At 40.9% G+C, this 12,455-nt stretch overlaps 2 protein-coding genes across 4 annotated transcripts in view; one reads left to right on the forward strand and one right to left on the reverse strand.

Annotated features, from left to right (window-relative positions):
- Nucleotides 1-7,404, reverse strand: si:ch211-197h24.6. The gene is made up of 12 exons (XM_047598753.1): nt 7,386-7,404; nt 5,544-5,625; nt 4,242-4,272; nt 3,363-3,440; nt 3,128-3,267; nt 2,911-3,036; nt 2,650-2,695; nt 1,864-1,929; nt 1,364-1,794; nt 1,147-1,251; nt 413-506; nt 1-313 (listed from the first exon to the last, which is right to left on the reverse strand). The coding sequence occupies exons 2-12, from the start codon at nt 5,607-5,609 to the stop codon at nt 270-272; spliced, it is 1,227 nt and encodes a 408-aa protein (XP_047454709.1). The 5' UTR covers nt 5,610-5,625; nt 7,386-7,404; the 3' UTR covers nt 1-269.
- tex10 (testis expressed 10) overlaps nt 7,211-12,455 on the forward strand; it is a 14,156-nt gene continuing 8,911 nt past the window's right edge. For 2 of the 3 annotated variants that reach the window (XM_047598748.1, XM_047598747.1), the window contains exons 1-11: nt 7,211-7,363; nt 7,605-7,808; nt 7,904-8,091; nt 8,181-8,507; nt 8,599-8,811; nt 8,960-9,212; nt 9,295-9,407; nt 9,782-10,029; nt 10,130-10,265; nt 10,865-11,034; nt 11,831-12,008. In XM_047598748.1, the coding sequence (XP_047454704.1) occupies nt 7,626-7,808; nt 7,904-8,091; nt 8,181-8,507; nt 8,599-8,811; nt 8,960-9,212; nt 9,295-9,407; nt 9,782-10,029; nt 10,130-10,265; nt 10,865-11,034; nt 11,831-12,008 (2,009 nt within the window). In that variant the 5' untranslated portion in view covers nt 7,211-7,363; nt 7,605-7,625. The remainder of the gene's footprint in view (nt 7,364-7,604; nt 7,809-7,903; nt 8,092-8,180; nt 8,508-8,598; nt 8,812-8,959; nt 9,213-9,294; nt 9,408-9,781; nt 10,030-10,129; nt 10,266-10,864; nt 11,035-11,830; nt 12,009-12,455) is intronic. The other variant, XM_047598749.1, reaches the window with a different exon arrangement.

The raw sequence follows: 12,455 nt of genomic DNA on the forward strand, positions 1-12,455 counted from the left end.
TATTCTCCGTAACTTTTAATGGGTCTGGGGAACTAACAAATCATACACTCACATATCACTTAAAGCTGTTGGAAAGAAGTAAGTTTGTGTAAAACCTTCCAAGTTAGTAATATATCCATATTATAAAGAAGTTTAAAAAAAAAACATTAGCAACTGAAAAATGCTTAAAAGTGTAAAAAACAAAAAACTATATATTTTTTTAACTTGAGGATAGTCATGATGTGATGTGCATATAGAACAGGATGATCAGAAGATTCGGACATTTCTCGTCATTTGAAATATCTGGGTTGGCTATCAGTGTACATTGATGAACCTGCAGAAACACAAGACAGGACAACAACCGCATTTAAAACAATGTCCTACATTCGAATCAAATAGAAGAAATGAAAGGTTTGAGAGGAGTCTAATGTACCTGAGAGACTACTTGGGTATCGGTCGTTACTGCTTGGCTGTCTGGCCATTGACGAGGAGAAGCCTGTGGAGCTCAAGCTGTTGAGACTAGGGCCCTGAAGAGGAAAAGAAGAAGCCACAAAATGTGTGTTTTAGTCGGTTTATCTGACTGGGAAACAATATGAACCATGTACATGTAAATCGATATTTGCTCAAAAACAAAAAGGTGATGAGTCACAGAAGAATAGATACTACACACAAAGAATACAAGTAATACAGTTAGAGTAGCACAAAGCCAGAAGACCAGAACAACAGCAACAACACTTCGGCCACCAAAGAGAAGAACGTCGGACCTCCTGGACCAACCATGGCCTGGATTTCTTCTGTAAGTCATTCTCTCGTGTTCGAAGCAGTGTCGTCGAAGACCAGCGGGGTTTTAAAAAGTGGTCGAGTCTCGTGTTTATTTACAGTCTGGTCGGTCATCGTGCGCTTATGACGCTTCGAGTAACGACACTCGTGGGCCAATCAGTGGAAGGCAGTCGGCTGACGTCGCGTTTTAGTTTCGCTTCGGCTCGCTTGGAACCAGCGCTGAGGCGATACCAAAATAGTACTGCTACCAGGTACTACGTGCTAATTGAAACACGCAAATAACACTGCGCTGTGCTGTGTCGTACCGTGCTAATGGAAATGCGCCATTAGTGCGCCAGACCTCTGAGAAAGGGTCTTTTGAACAGTAGTTAAAAACAAGCTCCATACCGTTGATACGCTCCTCAGTCTGTACTCCATCAACACATCTGTTAGTTTCTGTGTCACCTTCAGCACCAGCTGGGCATCGTTTTCATTCTCTATCCGGAAGCTATCCTAAAAACACATTTCACAAGGTTTCTTTATGACTGCACGCAGATAAAGCAACCACCAAAATAACATTGAAACGTTTGTTAATTTGAGGAGGAACCTACTATGAGTGACCTACCAGGTATGTGAGCAATGTATGGGAGAGGTTGCTATTTTCTGGAGCTGCTCCCATTAATCCGGGCCTGTCCATCGGTCTGTCCATCGGTCTGTCCATTGGCCTGTCCATAGGTCTGTCCATAGGTCTATTTCCCATCTGGTTGTTCCGGTACTGGTCAGGATACATATTGCCTGGATTCTCCTCCAGCAATCCACTGTTTTGAAAGCCGCCACGTCTCCCATCACCTGGACCAAATCCATTTCCACCCCCAGATGGACGATGACCCATACCATCTGAGAATGGTCTTGGATTCATACCAGGGTCAGGAAAATCTTCCATGTCTGAGTAGCCTCCAAAGCCGGGCTGTCTGTATTCACCCATTGGGTAGTCAGGGAAAGGACCCCCACGAGGAGGAAACTCCCCTAGAAAACCTGGGTCAGAGAACCTGGGACCTGTAACAGACATGTTCATTAGATTTCAACAGTAAGTATATCGTATGTAGCAACGCATAGAAAACTCACCGAAAGGTGGCCCCATTGGTCCCATCCCTCCAGGTGCTGGAGGCCCAACTTTCGGAAGAGCAGAACCTGAGAATAAAAGTAACAAGAAGGACATTCGCCTCTTAGAAATGTCACTAATGGGACAAACATGTTAAAAAGAAAAGAACATATCATTGTTCAGTTAAAGCACGGTTACAGTTTTATATATATATATATGTATATATATGTGTATATATGTATATGTATATATATGTGTATATATGTATATGTATATATATGTGTATATGTGTATATATGTATATGTGTATATGTGTATATGTGTATATATGTATATGTGTATATGTATATATATATATGTGTATAGTTATATAGTGTAGCAATTTAAGATAATGTAATATAAATATAAATATGTGTAATGCTCTATAGAAATATCATAATACAAATGTGTATATGATAAAATATATTTTTATTAACATACTTAAGTTATTTATATATATATATGTATATATATGTGTATATGTATATATATATATGTGTATATGTATATGTATATATATGTGTATATGTGTATATATGTATATGTGTATATGTGTATATGTATATATATATATATATGTGTGTATATATATATATATATGTGTATATGTATATATATATATATATGTGTATATGTATATATATATATATATGTGTATATGTATATATATATATATGTGTATATGTATATATATATATATGTGTATATGTATATATATATATGTGTGTATATATATATATATATGCCAAAGTCGAACCACGTTAACTTACGGAGTCCTTTGAAACCTGGCACATCAAAAGGCTCCTTAAGAATCACCTGAAATACAAAAAGAACCAAAAAACAAAAAAGGTCAAATCCCTGTCTGGCTCAGTTTAAAGTAACATTTTAATTCCATTCAATTCCTGATGTAAATGGGATAATTCTACTGTTTGAGGCAAGAAAATCTAGCCAACACTGCAGTCTTTTTAGACCAGGAGCATAAAAACAATAGACGTATATCATTGCTGTAGTAACACAGGTCTGATATTCACCTTGATTTGTCCCCTCCCCTCCGTCTTCTCCACTTCAGCAGCAGCTTCTTTAATTGTTTTTCTGACAACAGGGTCTTTGATGGCATCTTCCTCTTTACAGGTAATCTTGTCGGGGTGGACCTTTTTCTGTGTAAAAAGCCCATGAAAAATATCAATAGAAAATATCAATTCTGCAACACTGTGCCTTGAGGCAGAATAAAAAAACAGAGGTACTAACCATGTATCTGTAGCTGTGTTTCCAGCCTTTCGCATGCTCAATCATATCAGGCTGCAAGCCGGACATGGCACAGAGTTTGCACTGGTAGTGAGGTGGGACAGACTTACTTGGGCTGCGGTACTCCCACACATACTGAAGGCCTGCAGACATAAGACAATTGCTGATTATCAGTTTCTGTACATGGAAAGGGAAGGAGGTAAGGTAGATGAATATAAACAAAAAGCCTTCTGCTTACCAATGATACACTCTGTGATCCCCTTCAACTGTTTGCTGAGAGAGGGCATGGTATGGATTGACGTCCCTTTTGTGAACACTGGGAAAACACAACAGTGTAACATAAGGGTTTTATGGTGGTATATGACTAATAAAAAAAAGATTTAAGTCCAGCAAACTACATCAATGATCTCTGTTTTAGATGTCAAGGAAGAAACGTTTAACCAATGACGAGATCACAAACCCATAAAATAATGACCAATGGATTTTAACTGAACAACCACTGACGCCTTAATTCTTCATGTATTTTTGAAGCCTGGAAGAAGGAACAACAGTTCCCAGTTACCCCGAAAGCTGCTCTGATGCACTGCTCCTACTGTGCCAAGTCACAGAAGAATCACTTCCATGCCGCACCAATGAAGCAACGACACGTTGTCATTCATGCCAGTGTAACACAGGCAACTGAATACTGTATAAGGCAGTATTCCAATTTTATACCCAACTATCCGGCCCAGAAACCACTGCAGATGCAGGGTTGTGTTACTGCGTGTCCTGCTGTTTTAGGACCACATGTAGGTGTTGCTACAGTGAAGCGGATGACGCCGGCCTTCAATGTATCAATATCTACAACTGTTTCTAAAATTGTTCAGAACATTTTGAAAGTCCTCGTTGAAAGGTCATATTACAAATGGGAAACTTGTGGCAAGATACTGAAATTTTTTTTAGAGTGACTCCCAAACACCAAAAACATGGATGGCACCACAGGAGTCCCTCCATCCCTGAGGGTTCAAGTCTGACTGAGTGGTGAACATGGCACCACCCATGACATGAAGCAGGGAAATCAAGGTCTCAAGCTCCAGCTCTCAGCACTGGAAGAGGCACCGTGTGTAAAGGGACTTACCTATATCAGCAGAATACTGCGGCTGCTTTCTCTGTCAAGAGGGGGAATAAACCCACGAGAAGGAGAGAGACACACAGGAATTAGTGACAGGATTGCACTTGGAGGACTGAACTCCCCCATGTCCGCCACACAAACATACGCCGCAGAGCTTTTCTTAATCTCCATGACCATCAAGCAGCAGCATTCACAGACGCCTGACGTCTGGTCATTTGTCCTCATTCTCATCAAATGGCAACATCAGGCAGCAACACTCGTTACTTAGGAAAAAGACTGAGTTGTTACACGGAATAATGACTAAACTAGGACAGCATAACATAATGAAGTTTAGCTTTGACATAAAATAGCATCATGTCATTGTTTTATCCAATTAGACCTGTGTGTGTGTGAAATGTTGCCAGAATTAGAGTAAGAGTTGTTGAGTTATTGCTAAAAATGTCACGTCACAAAACATCTTTTACATGGGAACGAAGTAGATATGAGACCAGAGTGACCTCCATCTTTAAATCATTGTCAACCCCTGTGCCAAAATTTGAAGAAACTCTCCTTCAGGGATTCATGAAAACAGCAACCAACCAAGCATGCCCGCTTTACATGATGAGAGTGAAATTCACCAACCTTAACAATAGGATTTCAATGGTCAGTATCACTGGTGAGTAATAATCACAACTGATTAGTCTCACACGTGACTGACATGTTAAGTAACTGGAATTAAACAGATGTCAAATCTTCAAAAACAACTGACTAATCTACAGGACTGAGTATCCTGTAGACTACTGACTTTACCGTCACTGGACAGCAAATTGATCCCTAATTTCCTGTCCTATATTAAGCAAAACCACACTCAGGACTAAAAACTGAGTGGGCTGTCACTACATATTGGTTCAAAGAACCAAGATTATTCACCTTAAGCATAAAGTTAAGAAAAGGGCTTCACAAACGTTAAGAAATAGTGAAGCCAAGAGAGTGAAATGTCCAAATATGGTGAAAAACGAAACAATAACTAATTAAAATGCCTGTAAACCACCACAGTGAAGACATAGGTCAGATGTGGGACGCAGACCGCTGAGTGGACTTCATAAACCAGAGTGCTCATAAAAGCATGCAGGTAACAAGCCCACCTGCTAAGGACATCACCTGGCTCTTCACCAGGCATCATAAAAACCAATGAATATTATTATTAATAAGGAAACTTGACACAAGGAAATCATGTTTCCTTCTAGAGCAGTCATTACACATTTACGTGTAATTTGATTGAGTTTGGTCACATAAAGCGCTACAGTACAACCACAGCGCGAAACATACCTTTGGATTTCTCTTAAATAATGGCGGCCCATTACTTGGAGGCTTGTTTACAGGCTGAATCTCCATATCTTCAGTCTCCGCACTGTACAACAAAAATAGACACGATGTCAAAGATCACTTACATGCCAAGAGATGTTCCACAGAGATACAGTCACTGTAATTTAATTATGGAGTTACTATCTAGATGGATTAATTGCTAGTCGTCTCATCTCAAGCACAGCCTAGTTAATTCATGCCCCTTATCATCGTTGCTAGATATAATATTATATTGTATTCCCTGTACATAACAGTAACCTAAGGTGACATGTTATTTACTGTCATCTCTGACTCAGTGATTATAGGTGTAGTCTGTTGCTTTGAAGGCTTATCAAAGTGAGGTTTTATGGGAACAGTTTAGCAGGTAGGATAACAGTATTGAACCGGCTACAGATGATTGATCATAGCCGGTCATTTATTGACCAGCTTTGCTTCTGTTTTCAATGTTAGGACAGTTTTATTCGAGTCTTAATTTAAGACAATCTTATGCCTCTATACTATAACATTTTCCACCTACTATCGTTATACTATAAAGTCGTTTGTACACAGATTAATCTTGATATATTATTAGTTTTTTAAAAAGATTAACCAGCGATATCTAAATTGTTCAAAGCAGTTGTTTTAAATGCATCTCTTCAAAACATTAAGATTAAGCTAATTATTTCAGTGAATGATAAAAAAATAATAAAAAAGAAAAGATAAACGTTTTCCAAGTTGCATCTTTTTACGTAGAAGTGTATTTACGACAAGTGTTTCAATACCGGGACAGAAATTTCAGGAACGTGTTTTAATGCGTTTTTTACAATAAATAAATAAAAAAATCCCGAGTATTGATAGACTGTGAAATAAACAGCAGAACGACAGAAAGTATATTTAGAAGAAACGTTTACGGTTTCTTGCGGGGAAACATGCACGTCGAAACAGAACCTGGGACAGGCCCAATCAAGCCTTCACGTTACTTTAGACCAGTTTTTGATAACGTTACATTGACTTTGTAAAAACATCTAAGCAACTTCAAACGCCACATTCCATGTGTTTCGTTACTTAAATGATTATACAAAAGTAATAAACTTACGCGATGTATGCTAACACAAACTGCGACTTCCTCAAAGCACAAGGTCGGAAGAATTTGTTTGAGATGAGTTTGCTAGCTAGCTGATAGCATTAAGACATTAGTAGTGTAATGCTTTCCCCTGTTTAAAAAAGACGAAATTAAAGAGTGTTTAGTATATTTTCTTAATAAGAAATACAAATGTGATTCTTCCGATTAAACTAAATTACTTAACCACGAGTAATAATAATTTGTCACGTCCAAATATCTGCTTTAGCAGATATTTTAAATGAATGCGTTTTCTCAGGCACTTTTAAGGACAGCTATGCAGTGCGTTTGTTTTTCACACCAGGGTTTACCGACAGAGAGTCCATGAGTAAACGTTACTCTGCATTGAACACTTTTAAATCACACTGTCTTATGTTTTTGTTTCGCTTGTTGTAATTACAAGGTTTTTACATAAAAAGCAGTCGCCAGGTGAACAATACAGCGCTGTAATCTTGCCATATAGTTTTCTTTGACTCTAGGCCCCGCAACCATTCAGCGCTACATATCGAAGCCTACAGCCTCTGTAATAATGTACACACAGTGGCGGAGGACCCACTGCACTAACACGAGATGGAATAAAGAATATGTGTTCAGTTATTTTAATTATGGCTAGCGGTGTGGATACTGTTTAGTTCAAGATACCGAGTAAATATTTTATGCTCCGAAAACCTAATTTTTAATTGTGGTAAGTAAAATAAATAACTCACGTTTGATACCTCTCTGGGGATGCGAGAGGTGCGCTAGCCAAGGAAGCTAGCCCACTTAGCTGTCGTGAATGTGGGTGTGCTGTAGTACCTGCTGTAGTTTATCTTATCTGACTGAATTATTAAGAGCAGCAGAACAGCGACATTCTGCACGTGTTACACTTCAAACGCATGTCACACAATTAACAGTCACGTGTCTAATCTCCATGTGTGGCATTGCAGTCAGCAGTCTAGGCTGCAGAGATGAAGGCCAAGAAAAAGAAGAGACAGGATGATTTCCAGAAGGTCAAGCTAAAAGTTGGAAAGAAGAAGCCCAAAGCCGACAACGCTACCAACACCAACTTCCGTTCAAAGGGAATCCATTTACCTGAACAGCTTAAGAGAGACACGAGTGGGCCCACAACACACAGGCAGCTCGGTATCAATGTGAGTTCTCTACGTGTGTTTCAGATGGCAACAAACTCAGAAGCATGCTATAAATTAATTTCGTCTGCATTGAACCTTTTCTCTTCCTTCCCCAGGAACTGTTGTCTCAACTCCACCACTACAACGCCAACGTGAAACATGGTGCCTTGTTGGGTTTGAGAGAGTTGCTGTCCATCAATCCATCTGTGTTGGAGCAGCATCTCTCACGCTTGCTCTCTGAAGTCGCAGCTGTGTTCACAGACAAAGACCGCAATGTTCGTGTGGCAGCTACGCGTGTGCTCAGGTTAGAGACCCTAGAATATTGTTACAGCACCATGGAGTAAACACTTTTGTTTCTTTCTCAGTTAACACGTTGTCTAAAATTACTCCCAGGTTCATTGCGCAGTCTGTGCCTGCAGAACGTGTTGCACCGTTCTTCCCCCTCCTCAGCGCTCACTTGTCTTGTGCCATGACCCACATCGAGGCCAGTATCCAGGAGGACGCCATGAACGTTCTCGACGTGTTCCTGGAGCACTACCCTGCTCTGCTCGCTGCACGCCCCGCAGTGCTCCTCACGAACTTTCTAGAGATGATCTCTCACAAACAGAACAGTGGGGCTGCTAAAAGGGCTCAAGATCCCAAGGGGCGAACCTGGGCGCTGTCAATAAACCTCGACAGAGCTGTGACGAGCCAGCAGTGGCGGCTCTCTGTGCTTCTCAGGTATGGAGGCCTCTTGCACACGGAATCTAAAAAAAATCTAAAATTGTAATTCTGGACGTCAATCTTGTTGTTCGGTCCACTTGTGTTTCAGGCTTGGTCGATTTCTGCAGGCGGTCGTTGAGGAAAGACCGATGGATGACAGTGACTTGTCCGCCCGAACTGAAGGAGTATTTGGATCCAGCGGCGAGGGCCGGATTACACCTGTGTATCTCAACTGGGAAGACCTCATCTACAGCAAAGTTGGAGTAAAGCTGTATGAACATTCTGGGGCCAAACCAACTCCTCGTTCCACCTTTAGGCTCAGGTAGGATACCACAGACATCAGTTACCACCCACGATTAAGAATCAGAAACAGACTTTATATGAACTCACAACTTAAAATGTAATTGACCGGGGTTTAGCAGAATCTACGGCCCTGGTAACATTTTTAATTTAGTGTCTTCTGTCTTTAGACCTGATGTGGAGCCAGGAACTGCAGTGAAGGAGGGTCTGGACTCAGCTGAGACTGTTCAAAGTTTTGCAGCCACACTTGTGCCTCTGCTGCTGGAAGTGTGGGTTGAAGCCAGCACCACTGATTGCCCCTGGAATAGCACAGAGGGCGCCCATCTGCTTACTCCAGATGCCATGTCAGTGATGTTCCAGGTCTTGTCTATTCTGCAGCTACTAAGAAAACTGGCACCTTCGCAGGAGAACCAGGATGCATTGGTGAGATGAAACATTTATCTGCGTTTCTTTTTTCTAAGACAAAGTTCTGATAAAACTGACAGACAGCATTGTCTTTGCTTAGGATGCCTGGTTCCGTAAAGAATATCTGGGAGATTTTAAGCAGCACTTCATGAAAAACTTCCCCTACAGTGCGCGGGACACACCCAGACATAAAAAGAAAGTTGACCTCAAAAGGTAAGTAATAACAGTGTGACAATGTGGCACGTATGTCAGACAAATCACTGCTTATTTTCACTTAGTGTTTCACGCCTATTCCACTATGGTGGCATACTAGAAGACTGCTTTTAACAGTGCATCATTTTAAACGCTTAAAATTAAATAGATTCTGCACTGTCTCGCTTACTTTCACATCCATAGTTTGGTCAACTGTTAATATTCTGTTATTCAACTTATTATTGGCACCACTTGGACACAATAACCACAAGTCGTGGCAGTTTCTTATTTAATTGTGTTGTCCTAAAGTTGAATTGCTGATGTGTCTCGCTCACCCATGCACTATATATGGTCTCTACACTGAGATATCACTCATTTTACTCTTATCTCTTCAGGAGTAAGCAGACTGCAGCTGTTCCCAGTGTGACCGTGGAGCCTCTTGCCCTAAACATCACACTTTGCCAGGTCATGGTATCCCTCAGCAAGAAGCAGGAAGGCAGTGGAGAGTCAGACGACGACTGGCTGACACCGCTGAGGGTCTTTGTCCAAGACACTCTGGGAAGTGGGATTAAACTGAGCTACAGGCAGCTGCACATGCTGCTGGGTACCGTGTGGAAGATGGCGCTGACACAAAAGAGCAAATGTAAGAAATCTGTGTTAAATGTGTAAACGTTTCTATCTCTATTTGCTATCTATTTTAAATCCAATATATGTTGCTTCAATATGTGGATGTGTTTGTGCAGCAGTGACAGAGGACCTGTTGGCAGCAGTTTATATCTACTACAAGCAGAGGAACCTCTCTCTACAGACACGATCTCTGCTGCTGTCTTTCTACAGCAAGCTTTACCTGCAGGAGCAAGGACATGCGCACATTGCCAGGTAGTGTCATTGATTGTCATCAAGATGTAGCACCTTGTTTTGATTATTGATACAGAAGATATTTTGTAATATGTTAAAATATACGTTAAAACACATGTAAATAAGAATTTAAACCCCATCATGTAGGAAAAAATAAAAACAATTCTTGCACAGTAGCATTATAATCTATTTAACAGTTTTCACTGCATAGCACAGCCTTTGAGGATTCAGTTTGATCAGGTTAAAGTGTAAATGTTTAGGTGAAAACATCACTGCCTCACAAAACTTAGATTATTAAAACCATGCACTCGTTTGAAAACTAAATGAGGGTAGGTCAGTTTTGAGAAATTTGTCACTTGCAAACGATCAACCATGTTTGAGTTTAAAAAAGTAAAGCACAGATTAATGAGGGAATCCACAGATTAAAGCAGTGGGTTGAACGAGCTAGATTATCTGAGGCTTCCCTCATTAATAAAATAATAATTGTGTATGAAATTGTTGGTGCCTAGATTGTGTACAACACACAACAATTGTGTAATAATAATAATAATGGAACATTTATGTGGTTGAATTGACTTCACATGCGTCTTCCCTTATTATGCCTCCCCCTGTCTCTGAAGGAGCAAGGTGCTGTGTCGTTGGTTGGCCTCTCTTCCTGTGCAGTTGTCCCAGCTGGGCCACCGTAACCCCACACTATCGGCGCGGCTCATCGTTTCCATCCAGGCTGCAGCATCTCGAGGCAACAAAGACCTGCTCAACAGTCTGCAGACACATGCATGCAGTCTCTATGGTGAGCACATATGTTTATTTATTTGTTATTTAATTTGAAGACTAATATCACAGAGCAACGGCTGTAAAAGTTGTTCCCAGCCGTTGTTCTGCTTTCTGAGAGGTGAAACCTTCCGCGTATTTCACCTCTGGTCATTTCCTGAAAGAGCAAATGATCTGTTTAGATATTCCTTTACCCAAAATCAAATGAAATGCATTTGAACATGTAAAAAATAAACAGCTCAACAGGATATAGATTACAGCAACAGTGATCAGATTACCAAACCGTGAACAACGTAACCAAATGATGAACCCCAGATCATCATAGTTCCTCTAGGAGGCAGCATAACTCCAGGTTTCCCATCTGATACAAGTTGGTGAAGCTAAACTGCTCCTAGGGGAGGAAAGCTGTAATAAAACAGGAAGCTTGTCCATATCCACAGCTCAGAGGTTGGTCAGATAGTGAAGCTAGTGTGTGATGGGAGGGGGGGGGGGCAGAGAGGAGGTGGTGTTCTGATAGAAACTGCCGCGGAGACAGCAATTCACCATCACAAGACTCCTTTTGTCTGAGGGCTTCTGACATCAGCATGTGCGTCAGAGACGGACAGAGCACCAGACACACAGACACATTATCTGAGCCCTCGCTGTAGTAGTTATGTCTTTCTGCCTTTTTTTTTTTCCCCCCCTTACTGGTCTGAACATTGTCACGCTTTCCTAGTATAGCTCTTGTCTTGATTGAACTGTTGAAATGTTGATTCCCCAAACTTTGTGTAACGCTTCTGTGTAACCACATGTGATGTGTCTGCCTTGGTGTGAAGATCCAGAGGAAGGAGTTGTGGTGCTGTTGCCAGCAGAGTCCCAGCAGCAGATGGTGCAGCTGCTCTACTTCCTGCCCAAGATGTCCCAGGCTCTTCTGGTCAATCTGAGCTGCTGCTGCACTGCTGGAAGAATCTCTGCCAGTCTCGCCGCCTCTCTGATTCGTATCATACACCTTAGGTGAGCTCGAAAACTCCCATAGATCTGCACCAAAGCGTGCAAACTCACTTTATTGCTGTGTATAAAAGACACCTTATTTAGAACAATAATTTAGAATTAGACAGCAGATGCTTCTACTGTTTGCTAAACAGAAAGCACTTTTATCGACAACCATCAGATGGCAGTATTGTGCTTTCACAGAAGAATCGCTGATATATTCGTACCTTCCTGATGATGGGAGCTGATGTCAGTACCCTGTATATTTGATATTGAACTTACTGATGATTTTTGTTGTTGTTGTTGTTCTCCTTTTTTATCCCCAGCTTACCTTTCCCTGAGATAGCGTACGTGTTTGTCAGCGTGTATTCATGTGTCTAACCTTTTTCTCGTGTCAGCGGGTCAGTGTTATACAAATTTTGAATGGAGGGAATTGCTGAGTTCATATGGGATGGGATGTGTGTGTAATGG

This window comes from Mugil cephalus, chromosome 11 (genome assembly GCF_022458985.1).
Source record: "Mugil cephalus isolate CIBA_MC_2020 chromosome 11, CIBA_Mcephalus_1.1, whole genome shotgun sequence".
Taxonomy (NCBI): Eukaryota; Metazoa; Chordata; class Actinopteri; order Mugiliformes; family Mugilidae; genus Mugil; species Mugil cephalus.